The sequence below is a fragment of the Triturus cristatus genome, chromosome 3_1, assembly GCF_964204655.1.
Source record: "Triturus cristatus chromosome 3_1, aTriCri1.1, whole genome shotgun sequence".
Lineage (NCBI taxonomy): Eukaryota > Metazoa > Chordata > Amphibia > Caudata > Salamandridae > Triturus > Triturus cristatus.
The window spans coordinates 684,499,694-684,525,476 of NC_140583.1; the positions used below are offsets into that span (position 1 = coordinate 684,499,694).

General features: G+C 42.5%; 1 protein-coding gene across 1 annotated transcript in view; it reads left to right on the top strand.

The window, feature by feature from the left end:
* TESMIN (testis expressed metallothionein like protein) overlaps nucleotides 1-25,783 on the top strand; it is a 1,510,092-nt gene that overhangs the window by 367,456 nt on the left and 1,116,853 nt on the right. The window contains exon 7 of the mRNA XM_085644767.1: nucleotides 625-683. Coding sequence (XP_085500893.1) covers nucleotides 625-683 — 59 coding nt within the window. The remainder of the gene's footprint in view (nucleotides 1-624; nucleotides 684-25,783) is intronic.

Genomic DNA, 25,783 nt, shown 5'->3' on the forward strand with positions numbered 1-25,783 from the left:
AAACTGACTCAGCTATGATGTAGACTAGCAGCTCGTTGCACACCTCAAATTCTAATTGGTATGAATTATGAGGAAATAGCACGACAGAGAAGGAAAAGTGATTTACCTTTAAAGATTTCATCCGTTGTGGGTAGCATAATTATTTTCAGACCTATCGTTCTCTTGTTTTAGAAATGGCTGGTATCCCTCACTAAGCTCAATCTAGAACTCAGATTGCATCTCTTTAATAGGACATCATAGGAATGTGCTGGACTTTAGACTTTAAGAGGCCCCCGTAGTCCCATATAGCTAATTTGCTTGTATTAAAGAAAAAGAGAGAACATGTAATTTTATTTGTTGGTTAAACACATTTAAAAGAGTGTTTCGACATCCACTCCGCATACAGGTATAATTCTGCAAATTAAGAGGACGATACCTATGTCGAACATTATACTTAAGTAGTGACTTTATATTTACCATTTTGATTGGTCTCTTTGCGACTATGGTAGCTGGTGCACAGAAAAGCAGGTTAACGTATGCCATCTTTCCGAAAATCTTCCACTGTACTGTTTTGATCACAATTAAAAGGTTTAGGTACTGTAAAAAGCTGTATGTCACTGTAATATCTATTTATTTGTTTTGTAGCACTGGCAGAGTGTTATGATGGCTTACATTCTTCTCCTCATGGCAGTGGCGACGATGGTGTAAGTATTTAACAGGTGCTGCTAAATAATTATGAGCTATCTCATAAATGCTTCCATGGTGTGAGAAAACATGTTTTTGCACTCAGGTCCTTAAAACATGAGAACATTGAGTAATCCCCATATTTTAACCTTTCATTAAGGATGTTGAGGATGATGCAGGAAAATATACAAATAGAATTATTTATAATTAAATGTCTCATCTGGACTGCAGAAATTATTGTGCCATCCACTTGGCTGACAATGGAAGCTGTTGCAGGTTTTAAATCTGCTCGTGAACCTGCCATAAACAGTTGTACACAGAGGAGTGTTTTTAACTAGAGTTGAGATGAGAAAAGCCACTGTGCTGATTCCAAACATTTTCTTCTTTCAAATTTTGCATATTTAATTAAAACCTTTTCAAAACAACACACACAATAATAAAAAAGCGATATAAAATGCAGGATAAAAACATGCACATCAATAAAGGGATCTAAAAAAACAAAGTTTCATTACAATCCTTAATTTACTTTAAAACTTCAGTTATTCTTCAAGTGCCAATGTGCCTTTGCTATGAAAAAAAGGACAAGTGGGATCGATCCTGTGTGTCCAATCTACTTTGTTGTGGGTGAAAGTCTTTTTACTTCAGTAGTTAAAAATGTGAAGGTTTGGGTGTTAAGTCTGATGTTATTTCCTTTGTAACACTCAATTACAGCTTGTCTACAATGGTGCCCTCCCAAAAAATTAAAATGGGAGTGCATCAGGCGCCCTACGCTCTATGGTAAGTGCTGTACAGATGCAGATGATGTGTAGTATGGATTCTTGTTATTGATGACACCATCTGAATGTTTTATCTGTGGTCTTTACCAGCCATTTGGGTTAATAGTCCAGAGTGCGCAGGCCGCCCAAGTGCTGGCTCATATACTGGATTTTGGTGAATTTCGAGTAGCAACTGTCCAGATAAGGTTGCCTGTCAAAGTGTCAGTAGCTGTTTATCATAACCCAAGCATGAGACCTCTTGACAAACCTGTTTGTATCTTCAAAGAAAGATAATTGGCACATGCAGTTATTTATTTGTTTTTTTAAAAGTGCAAATGAAAGAGGCAGATTCCATAACTGCTGTACTTGTAGAGACTTCAAGCTATTTATAAAGTAGTATTTAAAGGTCGGTTTCAGGACTAGGTTCAATAATTCTTGCCAGAGCAAATAGTCCAACAAGGTCTAGCTGGCATTTTTTATTTTGAAACAGAATTTTATAGAAGCTCCGTACTTCGCAAGTCGTTAATTTACAAGGCCAAAGTCAAGTCTGTTTTGAGCGGGTGAAGCATTGCGAGGCACGCAGAAAAGCTGTGTATAGATCCTGACATTAGGTGTCTCTAACACTTAAGCCTCTCATCCACACTGGGGTTTACACTCATAACAGAGGGTTGGCAAAGGTTTGGCATTCAGTACTCAGCAACGGAAGCACTGACTAGCCTCACAGACCCTTTTGTAATGTGAAGAAGGTCGACAATAGTGAAGCCGCCTTGGTTTTATTCCGACTTTGTGAGCAGAGAACAAATCTATGGGGCCCGATTCACAGAACTAACTTAAGACAAAATCCTAAACTTACTACCATTTTGGTATTCACAGAAGGCACTTACTCATTTTGGTATTCACAGATGGCACTTACTCATTTTGGTATTCACAGAAGTGAGGGGTCCTAACTTTAGGACTCCTAAATGCCTTCTGTGAATACCGAAAGTCTTAAAGTTAGGATTTTCGCAGTTTAGGAGTAGTAAAGTTAGAACTCCTAACTTTAGAACTCCTAAATGCCTTCTGTGAATACCGAAAGTCTTAAAATTAGGATTTTTCTCAGTTTAGGAGTAGTAAAGTTAGGACACCTAACTTTAGGACTCCTAAACTGAGAAAAATCCTAACTTTAAGATGTTCGGTATTCACAGAAGGCATTTAGGAGTCCTAAAGTTAGGACTCCTAACTTCTGTGAATACTGAAATGAGTAAGTGCCTTCTGTGAATACCAAAATGAGCACGGATCTTGTACCAAAAGACCATCATAATATTTTGCCTCGTCATCAAGAACAGCGACTAGCATATAATTGAGTGGATCTGATTTGCAACCATGTTTGAAAATTGGATGACGAATCGCCCCTCTTTACGTCTGGAATATAATGCCTTGCTTTGTGTAGTTGAACATTGGGATGAGGGCTGCCACCCAGAATGAGGGATCTATCTTGAAAAGTAAATGTGGCAGCCCACTACAGCGAGGAGTACCTTTCTGTTTTACTTTTTTAAATTATATTTTCAAGTTGCAGTACGGTGAGCAAAATTATTTGCCCCACCCTGTTTGCCCCACCTAAGGCAAAGCTGGAGTGATTGATTTGGGATCGTAAAATCCTCTGCCACCATGAAATGCCTTTTTGAGGAGATGAACCCACACTTTTTCACTAATGTTAGCATTGTGAGTGATATGACGATCCCTTTCCAAGATGTTCACCGTCCTCCAGAAACCCTTGTAGTTCTTTGCCTTACTAGAGTGGATTAATTTTCCCCAATGTTCATTATAGACATCCCATTTTGCAGTCCAAGTCTGGTTTTTGTACATCCAAGTGACTGGTTCCCAGGATTTTTCCTCATGGCTCTTTGATGACCATTTCATTATGTTTTCAGAAAGCAGAGCTCAGGCGGATTTGAGATTTTAGAAGACCAATTTTTGATCATGGAAAGGATGTCAGAAACTGCATTTGGGAGCATCAAACAGAGCCCCCCTCCATTGTGGGCCATTGAAAAGTGGCCATAGGAGCACATGTAGTGCCCCCACACACAGCCAAGCACCGTGTGCTAAGCACCACATGGTGCATGACTAGTAGTGCATGGTTGTGCACATATTGTCCTTTTCCATTGCGGCATGTGCTGCAGACCTTTACCTGGGCTGCAGCACAAGCTGCAATGGAAAAGGACAATTTCGACGACCAGCATCATAATCAGGCCCATAGTTAGGGATGGGAAGGGTCTGTAAGCTTCTTATGGAGAATGCCCGATCACCCTTCCTTTTAGTGGGGAGGAGCACCAGACTGTTGTCGTTACCATTTCACGACTGACAAGTGTAATCAGAGGGCTCTTAATTTGACCCAAAGCGTTAACCACAGCTGAAATTAAAGTACTTGAGTCGATTGAAAGTGATTGCGGAGAGGGGCAAAACGTTTGGTTTGATACTCTTCCGGAGATCTCTACTCTGACACGGGTAGGTGAACTTTGAACTTGGCAAGTCACCACCCCAGTTCTCCTTTGCTGATTACACTCAGGGGCCGATTCCGATCCGGGTCGGAAGGGCACCGAACGCGATCCGGCCGGAAAAACTATGAGCCGTACGCGTGTTTTCTGCCCGACTCGTTCAGCAGTACGAGCGAGCAAGTACGATGGGAGCTACGGGAAATTCACTGACCGATTCGTTCCCGGGTCCGAACCGCTCCGTACGTCTCAGCCATAAGCTAACCATGGCGTGCAATGGATGCGATTTATGACCGAGCCAGTACGATGCACGCGTCGGACAGCCGGTGCGAGCCGGAGTGTCCGGCTCGCAAAACATCCAGCAAGTTGCTTTTGGGGGTCACCCACAGCCCTACGACTCGGACACAGGGGGAGACCCAAGGTTCTCCCCAATACAGGCATGTACGGTGCGGATGGCACCGAGGCGTACCCACTGTAGGGGGCACTCTTGTGCGAGATGTACCCATTTAGTCAATGGGAGCCCATGTACGTGTCGTACGACCTGCTCCCATTGAATTCTATGGGAGTCCGACCGAACCGAGTCCGGCAGCATACGGCCGCATCGTACTCGCTCGGTCGGACTGCAGGACTCCGGCTTGGTCGGAGAGCTTTCCGACCTGGATCGGAATCGGACCCTCAGTGTTTCGTTGGCTGGTCACCATAGAGTTAACGTTGCGACTATTGTGGCTGGACCTAAGGTGGTTGCAATATTACTATTGGCACTAGCATTGAGTTGTATGTTGTTTCAATATACTTCTTTGAATCTTGTACTGGGTCTGTCTGGGTTTCAGTGTTTCTTGTTACCCTAGGGAGCATTTGTCAAAAATACTTCTTAATGTTTTGATCTGCCTCAATAACTCAACATTTTCAGTTTGAACATTGGGTTTACTTGCCTTCACATGCTCTCTTTTGTTGCTCGCATTTGAAGATATCTTCTGTAACATGGACTTTCCGAGTGTGATTCTGTTAGATAATTGTAGAAAGACCACCAAAAGGTTGTACTGCATACTAGTTTACCACAATATTGCGCCGATCATTAATATTATTTAGGAGAGGGACTGAGACACCCTCTGGGTCAATCTATACATAGATAGATAGATAGATAGATAGATAGATAGATAGATAGATAGATAGATAGATAATATATATATATATATTAAGCCTGGGCAGAGTTCGCGTGGCGGCACTAAGCACAACTCCACGAAGTTGCAAAAAAACCCTGCGATGCTATGTGGAGTTCCACGAGTGGCTGGAGTTGCTTGTCCTGCCCGTTCATGTGATGTTTCCTCCGTACGTCAAGCGGATTGCGTGTTCAGTTGGAAATATTGCGCAAACTGCACCATGAGGTTGCACATGGGCGCGGCCATCTTGTTTCTTACTCTGTTTATGGTGCTGGGGCCTACTTTTTCATCATTCCTTAATCTCTGTAATCCTTGGCTTTTAAAACTTTTTTCCCCATCTTTTTTATTTAATATCTTACCCTTTGTCTTTCTAACTGTGTATTTGTGTTTTTCTACTTTCCTATGTGTTTTTGGTGAGTTTTGTTCTTTATTTTTTGGTTTTCCTACTTCTTTATTATTACCCAGTCCTTCCTTTTTTTCTGCTTTTCTTTTTTCTCCCTCTTTCCCCACAGCCCCATGGCAGATAAGGAGGCAACCGCCTTACTTTGCTTCATGGCAACTTTTTGGATTTTAACACGGCAGCCCGTGAAAGACGCCCCACCACTGAGAGGTAATGTGGGGCTGCAGGGGTTTGGAAGTGTGTTAACCTCTGAACAGTACAGTGAATTTTGAATGAAAAAAAATGAATTTGCAATCTGAGTCCCATTGGGGTAATACATTTTTAAAGATATCACTGAAAAAATACAGTACCCACGTTGGGAATAATCTGCGCAAACTCGCACTACAACTCCCAGCATAACAAAAACAATTGAATTCACCCACCAAAGGGCAGCTTTTCACAAACATGCAGAGAGGAGTAAATGCGGGAGAGTGCTGCTGTGAACTGACAGTCTATGCCTATGAATAAGGGGCAGGAACCCCGAAACGCGTCAGCCAAGAATGAAAGTCTCTGGAATGCACATGCTGTTTTTTCGATAAAGAACACACACACACACACACACGCACACGCACTCACTCACTCACTCACTCTCACTCTCTAAATTCCATATTTGGATGAATTAGTGTTTTTACAGAACCATCAGCCAATCATCACAAATATATTCAGAAAACCAAGAGACAGGAATATATTCCTTCATTACACAACATCCAGAACTCCTCAAACAGTGTCTTCTATTCTAACAGTTTGCATGTATCAAAAGAACAGTATCTGAACCAAAGGTTTAACAAATAGCAATTCAAGAACAAATGACCAGATTTATGCAAAGGGATTACACTAAACCAGCTCTATAATTCATTACAAAGACTGGAACAATGCACAAGAGACCAACATTTATCATATGAGAATGAACTTTGTATCTACTTACTGCACAAAGAGTCCAGGCATAAAATGCATCATTAAGAATAGTTAACACATCTTAAAAATTCAACTATTTTTTGGGGCTTTATTTAAATATTTACTACTGTTTGCCTACAAACGTACCCACAATCTTGATAACTTATTACCTACAAAGGCATGTATGACAGGATGACGAAGAAACTGTGTTCATTGCAGCAATGTTATAACTGGCCCAATACTGTTTCACCCACACAAGGGCACATCGATTCAACTAAAGCAAAGCAGCGATTGCAACACTAACAGCTCTATATACTCTATACTATAGTTCATTAGTGTCCTACTATGTATTGGAATAATCGAAAGGAGGATAAAGCTCTTATCTGTGAACATTAAAGCAACATCCATCACCGTTCAAAAAACTTTCTATTAGCTCTACATTCCATAAAAACAATCACCACATCTCACAAATTAAATTTCAGTTGCTTGAGCACATTGAAAGCGGTGAAGATGTGGCCTAATGGCTACAGCGGTCGACCTTGAAGCTGGGGAACCGGATTTGAGTCTTGACAGGGCGCTCATCATCCTGTGATTCTGGGCACATCACTTAATCTCACCATGCCTAACAAAATTAATGTGTTCGTCTGTAACGCAACTTGTGCTCATGTAAAGCGCTCCAATACCTTTGGGTCGATTTCGGGTTATATAAAACTTAAAAAACAAAAAAAGAAAATCCTGAATAAGACACCAAAAAAAGGCTGCTTCAGAGAGAATTATACTGGATAGAGAGACTAGACTGTCTCCATCCCAGGGGTCTCTATGATCGGATTGAAATTATATTACTTGGATGACAGATAATTCAAGATTATTATCATGTATTGGTTTCAATAACAGCATGGCATTAGTGGCTTACAACAACTTGAAAATACATCTCCTTCCATTGCACAGTCAGGACATAAGAAAATGGCTGCTGCTCAGCTTTCTATAACAACATATTGTTACACGCAATAGTATTTTCATTATATTTCCAGAAGACATCCTATTTACTGCTCATCTTAATTTGTCATAGTACGTATTCAGTATATAATTCATTCTTTCAGGATAATGCGCATATATCTAATCATACAGTAGTTCAGGATCATGTTAAAAAACGAAGCGTGTATTCATATACATAGGAGCATGTTTAAAGATGGTTGACACAACTTTTAGCATATATAGTATAATCACAACTCCCATGGCGATGTCATGGTGTTCTATTTGGTTACTGATGATTCAGTTGACGGCTCGTTACCACCACAACCCGTTTAGGCGATTATTCATTTACTATGTATATTCACCATTAACTCTTGGTTAATCTTGCATTTGGTGTACGTTGCTCGAGCATGACTTCTGCACTGATTTCACTGTGCCTGACAATTTACTTGATACAAACATGGTATGCTATATGTGCATGGCACATTATCATATACATTGATCACTTTTACTAGTATGTTACACAGCAACATAAATAACTAGCTTATAATTTGGTGAGGATTTATCTCACTTGCTTCATTCTCATACATTGCTCATAAAGAGCTCTTTAGTTAAGGAGAGTGTGCGTCTCACTTCACAGCAATAAAAGGCAATTTCCCCTGGTAAGGATAGTTTGTACAAAATCTATTGGGAACTAGAAAAAGTAAATTGTTTCTTAAAGAAAAAAAATCATTTTACCATGATGAAGTTAGCAAGATGATATACTGAATTATTTAATTAATTTAAATAAATTCAGTGTGGATTCAACAGCCCAATAAAGCACATGAAAAATGCTAATCACTAAAAGTGTGCATAATTGTTTATGTGATTTCATCCCTACTTTTACAATATGACTTGGGACTAAAATTATTCAAAATTCTAGCTACTTCATCAGGAAACTTTTAACCCCTTAACTTTTTTCTGTCCCAGTGTTGAGCACTTTTTTATGTTTGGGGCACTTCCCATTTAAGGGGTTTGTACAGAATATCGAGTTGTAAATATCTGGAGACAGAAATATCTGAAATAAGATATCATGATACAAGAATATTTTCTTTTGAGTTAAGTAATATCATTTCAAATAATATAGATGTTTTCCTCATTTTTTCAGTAACATATTGGTTAAAAATATAGTTAGATCAATGTGTTTTAGTTGAAATATTAATGTGTTAGTTTTGTTTAAATAAATGTAATAATTACAAAAATATATGTAATTTTAAGTGATTTAGAATTTTATATTCATTTTTAATAGTAATTTATAGTGTCGTAGTGAGTTGTTGGGTTTTTATAGGGGATAGCTTAGGAAGTTAATTAGGTAATAATTAATTATGAAATATTTAACACATTTTATTTAATTATATGATTGATATTTATTATGTAAATGATGTAATACTGATTCATTTTTGTTATATGGTATTTGCAGGCTGTTTGGGTTGTAGAGGAATTTGGTGGGAAGTTAATTAATAATAATTATTTTTAAATTTAATATTTTTGAATTATGTAATTTATGGAATACTTATTCAATTTACTCATATTTTAGTTGCTGGCTGCTAGGTTTATTGGGGTCTAGTGTGCGCATCTAAGTAATAATCAACAATTTATCATAATTGTACATTTTTTAATTGAGTTTTGATTAGGTAAAGTATGGACACTGATTTATTTTACTTACATAGTAGTTGCGGTATGCTAGGTTTGTAGGGGGTTAGGGTGGAAAATTAATTAAGTAATTAACTATTAATTATTATATGTAAATTAATTATTTAATTGAATTTTAAACATGTAAATTATATATATTGTTGTAGTTGTTGTATAAGCTTTATTTTGACAGATAGTGTCATAAAAGCATTTTATAAAAGGGATACAAGATAAAGATTTCATACAGCAACATAATGAAAATAATATATACAAGCAATCCATCTAGGTGCACCGTAGCACCCACAATGTGAGATGCAGTTACTGGGATCAGCAATTTAAAAAAAAAATGATTAATACACATCTATCAGTAAGAAGCATTTGCAATGCAATCGGTCTCGCCTTTGGGACCTTATATGTATTTAGCTATGCAACACATTAGCCTGGGTGCTGAACCATCTACTGTTCTTTAACATGAAGGGAACGTAAGCACCAAACTGTGTGACACAGAGGTTTGGGAACACATGGAGAGAAATATTGCCTTTCAGAAGAAAATGGTATAGTCCAAAGCTCTGTTTTTAATATAAAATCAGGGTCTTCGGTGGTCATATCAATGAAAATACAGGATTTAAAAAAAATATTATTACCTACAGGTGCTCGTTGAAGACAATTTCTATGGACTGGAATCTAGAGAATGCTAAAGTGATTCTGGTATTTTACTGACCTCTGCTGGTCGTTTTCTATCAAGAAAGTTAAATAGAGGCAGTTGCCAGAAAAATTAAAAAAAAGAAAGTCTCTCAGCAGAAAGCAACTCTGGTAGTTTACTGACCTCTACTGGTCCTTTCCTATTAAGATAGTTAAATAGAGGCAGTTAAACTGATAAAAGTCCCTAAGCGGAAGCAAACAAGTTATAGGACTGATCTCCAAAGCTCACAAAGTACATATACATATAAGTATATACTAAAGTATATACAAGAGGTCTCGAATGTTCGACCTAAAAATTTAATTAATTTGGTGTGAAAAAATATTTTTTACATTTTTGGGTTACAACAATGTCTCTCCAGGCTCCTGTGGTCCTTCCACATTAACTCCCAGTTCAGACTGTGTACTGTTTTCTTTGAGCGAAGCATCAGATTTTAAAGAGGGGGTGGTCGCAGCTCCACTCGGAGCTAAAAGGGTCGTTTCTCTTCCATTAGTCATGCCATTATTCGGGATAGGGTTCGGGGACCTCAACCAGCTCCATTCAAACGGCCAAAAATAAGGAGAAACAACCACTGACTGGTGCAGAAAGCCCCTTATCTAGAACAACACAATCACCCATAACAAGGGTTCACTGCCTGGGCCATTTCTGGCGCAGGCCCCAGGAGGCGAGCGAGAACAGCCGAGTTGCCCGAACAGCCGAGTTGCAATGGTGCCTGGCTGCAGCCCCCTCCTCGGCGCCCCCATCCAGGAGCCATTTATGAATTGTACCATTCAGAGCCGAGGTCCAGGTGTTGATCTGGTCCAGTGCCCCAGAAATAGTCACTGCGGAGTACAAAGAGTGGATGGGGGCAAAGCAGGCCTCCCCTCAAGAATGCAACGCTTCATTAATGGGATGAGGGTGAAATATTCCTAGCCGGGGCTCTCTGCCCGAGGGGCTTTTAGAAGAGCCATTGTTGCATTTGTAATTGTGAGGGGACGTGTGCCCCAAACCTAACAATGACTCTTACATAAGCGCTCACACAGCTGGAATGTCCCCTCTGCCGCAATGTAGGGAGTTGATAGGACTTCATGTCGGTCGCTGAGCCTTCCCCTTTATATTTAGGGGGGACCAGACCAGGCCAGACCGTGCATTCTGCAGTATCTGGAAGAACATCTCTTCAGAGAGCAACGCGGGAATTCACTTACAAGACAAAACACCCGCCCCCGAGCAGAGACTGCTGCATCCGTCAGCTACATTTACATAGTGCATACTATCCCTGACAAGGCGCTGAGGTTCCCTAAAGAAGACAAAAATTCAATAGATGTGGACGACTCCTCAAAGAACACAACAGTCCCGCAACAACTTCAGGGAGAAGCATACCACTGTGGAAAGAAGACGTGCTCTCAACAGCTGCACCCGACAAGCACCCACAATGACTGCAGACGCTATGCTCTAGTCAACAGCGAGGAGACACCGTCCAACCCCACTGAGGCATGCCACCTGGCACACAGTGCTGAGGCCCACGTGCGGGGCTCCACAGCGAGGAGACACGCTCAATGCGCTGCAGTGAGGAGACACAACCCTTCACCCCACACTGAGACTAGACGCCATCTTACAGTGCACACGGATGGGACCCATCCTCGGATGACAGTGAAGGGACAGCACCCCAAGGAGCAAACAACAGTGAGGGCAGATCACCATTCAGTCACAGTTAGGAGACCCACTCTCCAGAGAGCGGCAAAGAGACACTGCCACTCACTGTCAGGTGAGAAGGGAGGGCATTTTGATTCTAGAGGAAGAGAGCGTGTGTTTGTGTGTGTGAACAAGAGAGCGAAGGAGTGACAGAGACAGGGTGGTGGGGAAGGGCAGAAGAGAGAGAGTCCCCTACACAGTACCATCTGCGGTGAGCTAAAAGCACACATTTAAGCTGTCAGGAAAAAGAGAGACTCAAAGAGGAGACTCGCTCCTTCAATCCAGGCTTAAAATGTATGAGGCATTAATTAGGTTTAGTGGAAGAGAGGCGCCTGGGACACGGATGGGAAGTTTTAATAAGGAGATGCGTCACTGTCGACCACTGATGGGCTAGTCAATCAGGAGTGTCAGGACACAGTTCCCCTTAATCCTCTGTGCATGCATCGCATCAGTGAATGGACTGCTGTTTTGGCATCGGGTGTGTAGGGGAGGGAGAGGAGAAAATAAACATGAAAAAAGTCGGGCGGAAAAGGCGGAAACAATGTGACTAATATGTGAAAACACTCAAGGGAGCAAAGCAGCCTCATGCCTGTAATGGTTTCAACTGCAACTACCACCTTGCAAAATCTACATCCGACTCGCAGACATTGACCTGCGTGTGACAAGCTCTTGCGAGGCTCAGAGCGAAAACTTAATGTAGTGACCTTTGGACGCTTCTTACGTATTTGCCAGGGGCTGAAAAGCATATGTTTCCAAGTATTAAAAAGAAAAAGAACTCGAGAAAGAGAAAACATGGCATCTGACGCCATCTAGTGGAATCTGCACTAACATGCTCCTTAATTAATGAATACGGCAGACCAGCTTCTATAAACAAGCATTTGCAATGCAATAGGACTCGCATTTATGCGAGACCTATTGCATTGCAAACGAGAGTGCGGGCCTGTGAAAAGGCACGAATGAGGGTGGTGGGAGCTTGGGGGGCGAGAAGGCATCAGACTGCAGGAGGGGGGGCGCCACCGGAAGAAAGTAGTCTGTGCCGTAAAGGGGCTGGTAGCCATGGAAGGACACAAATGACGACATGGCCGTCTTAAGGAGGGACTAACAAGTCTACAACCAATCGGAAGGCAGCATTTGAGACACAAGCCAATGAAAATGATGGGCGGAGAGTGGGCGGAGCTTCCAGAAAGTTTCCATGCAATACTGAATACTGCATGCCTTGTAAAGAGCGCAGCGTATGCACTGCAACGCTAGGCTTAACCTATAAACATACATTTGATACATTAAAAATAAAGGGAAGAAGCAGCATAACAATTCTTCTTAGTAAAATCCCCTGTAATAGGCTCAGGTTGTTACTCCTAGCAGACCTACATAAAATTTCCAGCCCTCCTTTGGATAACAGCCCAAAAAGTTTACAGACAGAAAGTGCATGTGCATAACGTCTGTGTTTAAAACTTAAATAACCAGTCTTTGAGCCCTACAGCAGTTATATATCAGCTACATTTGGCTGAGGGCTGTGTCATTCCTGTCAGGGTCTTCCGTCTAATAAGCCATGAATGACTAAGGAACTTTGCCACACAGCACGCAAAAAGAGGTCTGGGATCTGACCTAAGAATGCGTAGGGCGACCCAATATTCCCGTGTGCCCAGTTACCAGCAAATTGGTTTAAGCCACTTGGCCCACGGGGTGTTATATGCCGTGCAAGCAAACATGACATGGGCAACACTTTCTTTTGAAGCCCCGCAGCATGGGCAGTCCTTTGGTGTTTGATTGCGTGGGTGCCATTTTGTGGTTGTCTCGCAGACTGGTAGCGTGCCGAACATAAAGAGGATGTATAACATCCTGTCCCGAGGGATCTGAATTACATCTTAAAAGGGCTCTAGGTATCTGGTATGTTTATGGAGGCAAAATTCTGCTGTTAATCTGCCCACATTTGGATTGCAGGTTTTGTGATGTTCAACCCATTCCCAATACAGACGATTGAGCTCTTCTTCCTTGGTGGTTCATGCCTATCCCAATGCGCTTGGAGCCCCAAAGCTGTCATCCTAACGTTGGTAATCCAACCTATTTTACTACCGGTGTCTGTCTGTATAATTTCAGTAAGGGCATCAGCGTAGGGAAGGAGCTCTGGGGTCCACCTAATGTAAGCCTAAAAAAGCAACAGACGCAACCATGCTATGTGGCCAATCGACCGCCCGCCCATATCAAGCATTGCGGGGGTAAGGGAAATGTTTTGAGGCAGCATCACTAAGTTCCTCAAAAACCTATGCTCAGAACTGCAAAGATCATGAACCTTATCAAATCCCCATTGCTCTGCTTCATACAGTGCTGTGCTGACTGCTTTAGCGTTGTAAACCTGGAGGTCTGGGGGTACTGTTCTACTGTGTGAGGAACGATGTTCCCTCCCCAGTACTTCTGCTACTCACTTGTGCCCCATCAGCACCTTGGCTAGGTGAGGCTTCCATGACATTTTGTCAGAAAGCTGGACACCAAGATAGTCAAAAGTGCCAACTCTTTCCAAGGATGTCCCACCCAGCAAAGGGTTACCTTATGGTAATTGAAGGCCATAAATGTAGTCTTTGAAGTGTTATTAACCAGCCCCCGGTTGTCACAGAAGAGTTGGAACCTATTGAGTTGTCGCTCCAGCCCCACTGGGTCTTAGACACCAGTAGGGATCATCTGCAAACAAGACGGTCGGGACCTTATCATCCCCCAGCGTTGGTGCTTCTGCTGGGTCTTCTTGCAGAAAGCTGACCACCCATTCATGTAGAGAGAGAATAGGGTGGGAGCCAGAACACAACCCTGTCGGACTCCCCTGTTGACAGGGATGTGCTCTCTCAGTTGTCCTTGCACCCCCCATCAGACTTGGGCATAATTCTCTTTGTGTAACTGAACCTACAGGTTAAGAATAAATGGGGGAATGCCCATATCTTTAAGTGTAGCCACAATTTACTCCTAGGGACTAGGTCAAAGGCAGTCTTTAAATCAATAAATGCAAGGTAAAGACTGCCCTTGCCACTCACCACTACTTTCCAATAGATAAGTAGCAACCGAAACACCTGGTAGATTATTCTTGTCCTTGCCCTAAAGCCCGCCTGGTACTGTAAAAGGATAGCATCATCGTGTGGATCCTCTGGAGAAGAACTCTACTGTAGACCTTCTGCAGGGCATCAATCAGACTAATGGGCCTCTAATTTGAGGGGTTGTCTCTGGCTAATTTTGTGTAAATCGGGCCCACCTCTGCACCCTTCCAAGACCCAGGGACTGGAGTCCCGCTGGCTAAAGCAATTGCCAAAAGGAGAATATAACGTGCCAAATTCGAATGGTCTGCAAGAAATAGATCACATGGTAAGCCATCTGGTCCTGCTGCTTTGGAGGGTACTATTCTACCTATTGCGGCCTCTATCTCGGGCAGATCAAAAAACTCATCATCCTTATGGTGCCCATAGGGATTATCTAGTTCCATAAGGGGCATGGCCTCAGAAGTTGAGTAACGCCTCCAAAAATGGCCATACCGTTCCTATCCTGTAATGTGGTCGGGTTCGGTCATGCTCCTGACTTACTACACCAGGTAACAAGGGTCCAAAATCACTTGACATCCTTAGCTGAGTTTGCTTCCTTAAGTTGCTGTCAGCGGGATTCCTCCCATGCTATCTTTGCTTGGTGCAGAGTGGAATTCTTGTCTTTGATTGCTTCGGCTAAGAGTAATCGTTGGTGCCTACAGTCTTTTGTGTACCACAAATGGTGCCCTTTTAATGGCATGCTAGGCTTGTTGCCCAACTTAGGAGCTAAAAATTGTACATTAAGTCTTTCAACGGTAAGAGTATAAACCATAGCTAAATGAGCCAATCCACTTGCGCTAATGGCTGTGGCCTGGACCTCAAGTATGGCTACAGCCAAGTCATGTCATCATACCTAAAATCTTGGATTCTTGCAGGGCCACCTTCCGCCTTTTGTGGAGGTCAGGAGTAAACTGCTCACAAGATAGTAGGGGGTTTTCCACAGAGGGTTCATATTTAAGCAGTGAGGGTGGTGTTCAATCTCTGTAGTGGTGCCCACACTCATATCGATCAGGTCTCCCCAAAGCCTCACATCAAGGAGGATATAGTCAATGCGGGATGGGCAGCTAGCTCTATTATATGTGTTAGCACCCTGTCGGTATGAGGGTGTTCTACCGTTAGCTGCCCTCAAACCAAACTCTACGATAAGGGCAATGAGTTGGAGCACCGTCTGCGCCCTTCTTTTAACTGGCGGTAGGTTTAGTGAGGGGACAGCCCATTTAGTATCGTCATCCTCGATTCCTAGCAGATCTTCTTTATCCAGCGGTTCGAAGGTGCAGTTAAAATCTCCTGCTACCACTGCTCTAGTGTGTGGTAAACTCATAGCTAGGCTCTCTTCCAGTGCAGAAATGGTAGGTGAGGGTCTGCTCCCTTTGGTCCCCCTCGCATAGACATTAAACAGATCGATTATGACTCCCCCTGTGCCCCCTAATGCTGACCCCCAGAATATCAGGGTTGGAGCTTGTGAGACAGGTAATACGACCGCCCAAGGCAATATTCACCCAGATGATCAGTCCCTCTGATGGGTGCCCTTTCCCTATGGTTGTTGCAGGTGAACAAAACCTCATTTGTGTAAGGGAACCAGACTCCAGGTCTCCTGAAAGATACAGATGTCAAAACCCTCGATTAGGTCATTCCAATGAAGGAGTGACATTTTGCTGTTTAGCCCAGCCACGTTCCACGATATTATCCTTAGCTGTTGATGGGATGCAGGGCCATGTGCAGCGTTTCGAGTAGGGTGAAATGACTAGTTGGGGCCTGTGTTGGTGCTTTGAAATTTAGACATATGGTAGAATCTTCACCTACCGCCTCATGAGTGTTAATAGGGGAGCTACTTGTTTCTGCTTCCCCCCCAAGAACTATCTTCCTTTGATTGAAGCACAGTCTGCAAAACCGGAGTGCTGGAAAGAATAGCCATGCAGTTAAGGGAGGTAGTACATAATCCAGAATGCCGCCGAACTCCGCACTGTAGTCAATCATTGGCCTCCAGGGTGGAGCCACTGGCTAACTGGATAAGTGATTGAGGGGGGTTGTCTGCTTTGGTCGCAAGTTGTAAAGTGCTTAAACTGGATAGAAGAGGCTTCAGGGGGACAGGTTCAAAATTCGAGCACAAGGAGGTTTTCTGTCAGATCAGCCCCTTTGAGAGTGAGTTCGATACGATCAAATGGTTGAACAGGAGAAGTGTATCTCCGAGCCCTAGTGATGTCATCTCTAATTACTGAACAGCCTATGACGTGGCGGATCCAATTGATCATTTTGTTGGTCAAAGAGTCTTTGTCCTCATGTCCCTTCCTTTTTTTCGAGTTTAGGGACGTTGGCCATGTACATTTTCTGGGCATGTGGTAAGTGTAAAGTAGCTGGATGGGTCACCTGGCATTGGCCGTGGGATAGCAGTTGCTGACCCTGGGGTGAAAGGGTGGATCTAACTTTGTTAAGGGGGACCTGCGCGCCTCTGATTGGCTGCCAACACATCAAACCAGGAAGTGTTTGCAGCCATCTTGTGACTCGGTACCGAGGGAGAAGGAAAAAGATGAGAGGAACATTAAAAAAGAAGAAAATGGGGCAGGGTAAAAGCACCCTGACCCGTTGGCCAAGACAAGCATTTTGTTTTAATTTTCGGCCGGATTCACTCACACGGGAGAGAAAAATAAAAAGCGCGGACTCCCGCGGTTAGTTTTTTAAAGCTGCAGGGTGGGCCATGTACCGGGGCCAATCCCAATTTATGTAGCGGGAGCACCACCTCCCCGGGGCATTCTTAATTATGTTTGGGGGGCCTTGCGCCCCCCGCAGCCCGGCTACCGCCACCTCCCCAGGGCTTTATTGGAAAATGTGTGGGGTCCTCCTTTACCCCCCACACTGGCCCGGGAACACCACCTCCCGGGGCAAACTTTATTTAAATACGGGGGTCCGTTGCGGTGCCCCGGCCCCAGGGATCACCACCTCCCCGGGGCTATGCAAATGATTGCGGCCCCCTCCTGGAGCCCTCAATGGCCCTGGGGACCGCCACCCCCCAGGGCCTGCTCCTGCAATACCCGGGGTGCCCACCCATGGGACATTGCCATTTGCAATGGCAGGGCACGAGTATGGCTCCCGCCCTGTCATTGCAAACCTGCTCCTGCTTCCAGGAAGCAAGGAGGAATTGCTTTTGGGCAAGGGGAGCTGCATGTCATTTGGGATGTTATCAGTGATGTCATCAGTGATGTCACTGACCATGTCATGAATGATGTAATATGTGACGCATCAGCAGTGCATTGCGGGGGCGCGAGTTATAGTTAGCTCAACTAAATGTCCAACTAACTATAACTTCCCTGAAACCTGTGTTTTTTTCAGGTAATTTCTAAGGTTATTTTAAATGCTAATTTCTAACTATAACGTACCTGAAACCTATGGTTTTTAAAGTGAATTTCAAAGGTTTTTTAAATGCTAATTTGTAACTATAACATTCCCGAAACCTATGGTTTTTTCAGTGAATATGTGCGTACACATATATATATATATATATATATATCCACACACAAGATTGCCCCAGTTGAGGTGGCCACCATGGAGGACCTTCTGGCAACGAGGGCTCCGATCAATTCAGCTCACCCACAGCCCTTAGCAGTACAATACGCGGCGCAACGCGTTTCAGGCCTCCTCCCTTGCTCACAAGCCTGAAAAAATGCACAGATGGCAACCGTTAGTTTTCTCTCAGCTTTATTTTCAAATCTGTCCCGCCCGTGTGGGCGTATGCAGTTTGATGCATTTGATGCATCAGTGATGTCATTTGAGATGTCATCAGTGATGTCATGAGTGATGTCACTGACCATGTCATGAGTGATGTAATATGTGACGTCATCAGCAGTGCATTGCGAGTGCGCGAGTTATAGTTAGCTCAACTAACTATAACAGGCAAAATTCTCTGGTTTTATATGAGTCAAATGTCCAACTAACTATATAAGTGAATTTCTAAGGATTTTTAAATGCTAATTTCTAACTATAATGTCTGTAAAACCTATGGTTTTTTCAGTGAATTTCAAAGGTTTTTTAAATATCGAACTACTATTGTGCTATTTGTCATTACTACTGTTTTTTCTAACTTTTCAGCTACATAAAATAAACTGCAAAACTACTATGTAATGTAATATATTTCACAAATTACAGTGAGTTTTTAAATAATACAAAAAAATTTATCGTTATCATTCAGAAAACAATTTTTCTCTCTTTTTTGCTGTCATCAACTACTCCTTAACTTCACTATTCACAGTGATGTCAGAGTAGTTTCATCATAAACAGCAGGGGAAAAAAAACAATCAACTAGATTGTTAAAAAAAACAAATCCCTAATTCTCACAAATATAATACAAAATCAACACAAATAACACATCCAATACTATTTCCAATTTTCAAATCTTACCTATACTTCGTGGTTTCTGTGAACATTTTCCCAATACACCAAATAATGTATCAAAAATTTCGCTATGAAAGCATCCAGTATGAATTACTTAAAGTATCTTTACACCTTCCCACAAAGCCGAATGGTTTATCTAAAATCTTTGTTTCAGTAATATCAAGTATGAGTTGGGTAATTCATAAGGCAATCTCGGTTTCATTTCCAAGTGCGTATTGTTGCAGTGACCCCAAACATTATTACACTTTAAATAAACTGCATAATGTCCACTTGTGGTAGTACTTCCAGCATGGAAAACAATAGCAACTGTTGCAAAAGTTCTTCCAGAAATAGATACTTGACTAGCAACAACATTTTTAATTTTGGTTTCTACTTTTCTTCCATTTGGTTTTCCGCGTTGTAACATTATAATCAAATATTTTCCATATCTTTGTAGGCATAATGTAGATAGCATTATTGATTTACAACGAGAACAGATCATCTTGTGATCTGCTTCTTTTAGTAATTTTGAAAATGGTACAGATTTGAAGTTAGGTATTGTCAAATATAGAAATCGTTCTTTTTCAGCTATAGTGCTTGAAGTTAACGAACACTGTTCACATTTATGTTCCCATTTGTAAGTGAGTCCAAATAAACTCTCAATCTGAATTCCTTCATCTTCTCGTACTCCAAGCATAACCATCAGAAATTCTTGTGCATCTCGTTGTATATTAGCACTGAACGTTAAAGATCCAGTACATGTATCCAACAGTTGGCGAATACCAGAAACAGAATGGATCTTACTTCTATCAGTTCTCAATTCTTGAAATAAAGTATAAAGTGCCGAACATAATCTTTTTTCCTGACTTTAAATAATTTCACCATAAACATCTTCAAGATAAAGGTGCCGATTACGATCCGGTAAAAACTGGGTACGAACCGTCGGTCGGAGAGTTTTCTCCGTCCGACTCGTACCCGGTCGGAAAACTTTACAAACATGGAATTACGATTCGCACGGAAACACCATTTCCGTACGAATCGTAAAAAACACCGACCGACGAAAATATACGTACGAATGTGATCCGGGAATGCTGCGACGTGACGTCGGGATGCTTTCAGGCAGCGTTTCACGACCCAGGAAGTACGATTCGAACCGACAGCAGTCCGGACGGCGATATTTTCACGGCACCCAAAAAGTGCCGGAAAAGCGAAGTACGGTGCGAAACGACCAGAGTAGGTGGCCCGGTACGCGCCGTACCCCCCCAGCCCCCGTATGTACGCGCCGACCCCCCCCAGCCCCCGTACGTACGTGTCGAACCCCCCCGTGTTTGTACACCCGTGTACGTACACCCGTGTACGTGTCGTACCCCCCGTGTATGTACACCCGTGTACGTGTCGTACCACCCCATGTATGTACACCCGTGTACGTGTTGTACCCCCCGTGTATGTACACCCGTGTACGTGTCGTACTCCCATGTATGTACACCCGTGTACGTGTCGTACCCCCGTGTATGTACACCCGTGTACGTGTCGTACCCCCTGTGTATGGACACCCGTGTACGTTCGAGTCGTACCCCCACCCGTGTATGTACACCCGTGTACGTGTCGTACCCCCCGTGTATGTACACCCGTGTATGTGTCGTACCCCCGTGTATGTACACCCGTGTACGTGTCGTACCCCGTGTATGTACACCCGTGTACGTGTCGTACCCCCCGTGTATGTACACCCGTGTACGTGTCATACCCCCGTGTATGTACACCCGTGTACGTTCGAGTCGTACCCCCACCCGTGTATGTACACCCGTGTACGTGTCGTACCCCCGTGTATGTACACCCGTGTACGTGTCGTACCCCCGTGTATGTACACCCGTGTACGTGTCGTACCCCCCTTGTATGTACACCCGTGTATGTCGTACCCCCCGTGTATGTACACCCGTGTACGTGTCGTACCCCCGTGTATGTACACCTGTGTACGTATCGTACCCCCGTGTATGTACACCCTTGTACGTGTCGTACCCCCCGTGTATGTACACCCGTGTACGTGTCGTACCCCCCCGTGTATGTACACCCGTGTACGTTCTTGTCGTACCACCCCGTGTATGTACACCCGTGTACGTGTCGTACCCCCCGTGTATGTACACCCCTGTACGTGTCGTACCCCCTGTGTATGTACACCCGTGTACGTGTCATACCCCCCCCCGTGTATTTACACCCGTGTACGTTCGAGTCGTACCCCCACCCGTGTATGCTACGCGCTGGGGGTACGCACCGTACATACACGGGTGGGGGTACAACTCGAACGTACACGGGTGTACATACACGGGGGTACGACACGTACACGGGTGTACATACACGGGGGGGTACGACACGTACACGGGTGTACATACACGGGGGTACGACACGTACGTATGGGGGCTGGGGGGGTCGGCGCGTACGTACGGGGGCTGGGGGGGTCAGCGCGTACATACGGGGGCTGGGGGGGGTCGGCGCGTATGCGGGCACATGTCTCCATGGTTGCTATGGGAGTTCGGTGCGGACGGTGTTTTTTTCATCCGGTTGTAACATCGGACGCACGGGATGGATCGTAATTCCGCGGTCGGACTTCACTTTTCACATTTGTACGGTAAATCGTCCGAGGACGTGTCGGACACATTTTCCGACCCGAGGACGTGTGGGGAATAATTCCCAATGCGATTCATATGGACTTTTTCCCATGCGAATCGTAGTTGGCAGTTTGTACGGCACTTGTACGATTCGTACGGTAAAAAGACCGGATACGAGTCGTACGGGAATTTTTTTACCGGATCGTAATCGGCACCAAAATGTAACGTTTAAAATAACATTACCATAGCAGTTGACACCAGAAGCATTTTCTAATTGGAATCCGACAACATCATCACTTGTTTGTATTTTCTGCTTCTTTACATCTTTTCTTTTCCCTTGATTTTGTTTCTGCTTTCCAACCATAGTTGATTCTTCACCATGTTTGCGTTTTGAACACACAACACATTTCTCATAAATAGGATATTCACCTAAACTTATAGCATAAAGCCTTCTCAAACGATTAGATTCTCTTGCACAATTAACATCAGCACTGAACCTTGTTCTGATCAAAATCAATTAAATACGAACCAGACAACGTTCTAACTCGAGATAATGCAACATATACCATTCCTTCTTCAAACACAGTTCTTCCTACATTTATCAAAGCATTATCTACACTTAAACCTTGAGATTTATGAATAGTTATTGCATATGCTAAACAGAAGGGAAACTGTTTTCTACGAACATACAAGTCTTTTACAAGCAAACTATGTACAGCACAACACGCAATCTATCTTACCTCTGTAATCTGATCAAATTTAACTTTCAAGAATTCAATTATATTTCTATTTTGATATTTCACAAAATCAACAACTTTCCCCATTGCTCCATTCACTAAACCTTCTTCTACATTCAGATTACGCCTCAAAATTACCCAACAGTTTAAACATACATCTACATTTTTTTCTAAGCCAGCAGTTTTTGATACAGACTTTTCCAAAGAATCCAATTTAGTCAGTAGTTTTTCTGAAAGAAGAATTGTTATTCCTGGATGCTCGATTTTATCAATGGCTTCAATGTGAACTATGTCTTCATTTTCCAATTTCATAAACTCTCTATTAAATGTATAACACTCTTCCACTGTAGGCATTAAGCAAACTATAGACTTTTTTCTTTCATTTTCTTGTACATTACTTCTGCTGGTGGGTTTTCATTTGTAAACAAGCTCTTTATTCTGAGTGAGTTCTTTATATTCAAAATTTAACCACAGATTCAAATTTCCAATACTTCCCAGAGATTTCTTTCTATCTTCATGTAGAAGAGTTTTAAGCACTGGTTCTCCTTTTAGAGGTGTTAGTTGTAGCAGATCTCCAAATACAATTAAATGTTTTCCTCCAAAGAGAATGTCATAATCTGTTTTTAATACCTGTTGCAATCTTACAAAAAAGCAAGCATTAAGTTTGAGACCATGCTCACCTCATCAATAATTATTAGTTTCATTTTCTTCATCACTCTTGACACTTCATGAGAAGCTTCTCTAGACAACTTCTGATATTGTAATTTACTATCATGCTCAACTGGTAACATCAGTAATCTATGCAAAGTAACTCCTTTAACATTGTGTGCAGCTAATCCAGTTGGAGCTGTTACCACAGAACATAAACGTGAACCAGTAGTTTTTTGAAGATAACTGGTCAAAACTTTAATTAAAAAACTTTTACCTGTCCCAGCTTGACCACTGATGTACATCAATAGAGGTTTGAAGATGAACACACACATTCATTTTTCATGCAACAAACCATGTTCTATCTGTTCTCTCACTTGTACATATATTTCTTTCTGTTCAACATTTAGTTGTTCTTCTAACTTTTCCAATGTAATATTCTCCCCGTGTGCTTGTTGCATTGCAATTTCGACTTCATGCATAGCAATCGCTGCTTCATTTTCCGGTTTTGGTTGTCCAAGAGGATCTTGACTACATTGACCACTACTTTGACTATCTTGAGAACTTACATTAGCTATTTCAGCTGTAATAGTCTTTTCCTGTTCAACTTCATCATTCAACATTTTTAAATATGTAGGGAAATTGTACATGCAATGCTTTCTTTACATGCATTAAAAGAATCTTCATAGCAGTCAAAGTCTCCAAGTAATTCACTTTCGCTACGCTATGGTTTAGAGTTGGAGAAGTGCTAAATAGTAAAATTCTCGCTTCTCTGGAGGTTCACAACTGAGTTTCTTGTGGTTTATAAGATTACCCTTTGCATGTTTTACTAAACAACCATACCATCCAACTACTGCATATTTCCCTTCTTTTAAATTATGTTTAATATTTCTTTTGAAGCTGTAATGTTGAAGTACTTCATACAGACATAACTGTTCCAGATGTCGACTCCTTTTTGGATAGTATGTGTCCAGCATATTAGTTTTAAGAATGTCTGTACTGTCTGGTTCATTTGCTGCTAAGTATTCAATTCCTTCTAATGATTTCAACACTCTATTCCGTAAGCAGGCAAGACCTAAACTTACCCAAATGATTCCTCGAGACTTTGAATATAAACTTGAAGAGCACAAGTGGTGTGAACATTCATAGGATCCAATTTCTCGGTGGGAAAGCATTTTCAAAGTGAAGCTGTACAATTTTTTGCTGACGCTTTTCTCTTGGGCAATTTCTTCCCACATTTGTTTCATCTCTGTTTTTTCTGATTTTGTTATGTACGATGTAACATAACGGGCAACAGCAATTGAGTTATCTGCAACATACTGGATGTCCATGTTGGGAGACTGGATGGATGGCCAGATGGATGAATGGATAGCTAGATGGATGGATGGATATATGGATGAATGGAAGGATAAATGGATGCATGGACCAGTACTTACGATATACGGGTGGGCTGATAGATGTGTAGGATTTGTTCTGGGATGTATGAATATATGGGCGTATCACTGGATGGATGGCACAGTGCTTACCATAAGCGAGTGGGCTGATAGATAATTAGAATAACTGCAGGGATAGATGTATGTATGTATGTAGATAGGAATGTCTGAATGAATTGAAAGATGGTTGGATGGCGCAGTGCTTAGGATGAATGGATGCAGGGCTTTAGGTGGGCCAACTCTGAGCACTGGCAGTTATTTTCAGAACAACTCAAAACGGGTCTCTATCGGCCTCTATTTCCGTCCTTCGCAAAGGTAGTCAAGTTTTCTTTTTTTTATTGGACTGCAGTCAGAGCATGCAGATCGATGTGTGCATGCTCATTTTGCTCACTACTGAGAAATGGAGACATCATGCTACATGAGCCACATTTTAGGAGGAAGGGCAATCCTTTAAAGAGCGTGTTTCCCGAATGTAGGATAATTCGAAGGGATTTTCTTAAGCACACAATGCTAGTTATCTTCATGTAGACCACGCCCCTACTTGAATAGCCCACACCCCTTTAACAGGTTTGCCCTGCCCCTTTTAGAGCATCCCCAGTTTTTTTCCCACTTAAAGCCCTCCCTGCACCATAGTAACAAAGAAATGGTCCAAGCTTCCATTTAAATGTACAATGGCACCAAGTTTCATAATTTGCCATCAACACTGGCAGCCTTCTACCACAGTGCAAGAGTGTCTATCAGCACGAAGATTTGTTATCCACAGAAATGTTGTGTGATTTGAGTAGCTGTCTGCTGGAACACTCATCACCAAAAGGTATTAAAACATGCACATTTGCAAGAAAAACGTATACCATTCCATAAACCGCTTCATAAATGGGCCCAGTGCCACTACACCACCCTCATCCCCATTCTTGTTTAACCTTACGAAATCAAAGAAAGACCCCAGCAAACCTGGTAGAGCCACTAAAGCAATACAGGAACTTAATTTGAACAAGTCTCTGCTGGAACGCCCAGCAACACAAGGTATTAAAACATGCACATTTCCGGATAAAACATATACTATGTCATAGAGCGTTTTATAAATTGACCCAGTGGCACTACTTCACCTTTACTAGCTACACATATGCACGTTACAAATGTCCGTGTTATAATCAGCAATATACCCACCTCGCCCACCCCCACCCCTTCCCTTGCTTAACCTTACGAAATCAAAACAACAAGCCCCAGCACTCCCGTTAGCGCCGCTATAGCCATACATAGCCTTAATTTCAACAGGTGTCTGCAGGAAAGCTCATCAGCAAAAGGTATTGAAACCGGCAATTTTCCAAGTAAAACATACACCATACCATAAGGCGATTTATAAATAGTCCCAGTGCTGCTACACCACCTCTACACCCGCCCTTGCTTAACTTTACGCAATAAAACAAAGAGCCCCAGAAAACCTGGAAGCGCCACTATAGCCATACAGAGGCTTAATTTCAACAGATTTCTACCGAAACACTCATCAGCAAAACAAATTAAAACATGCAAATTTGCGGGTAA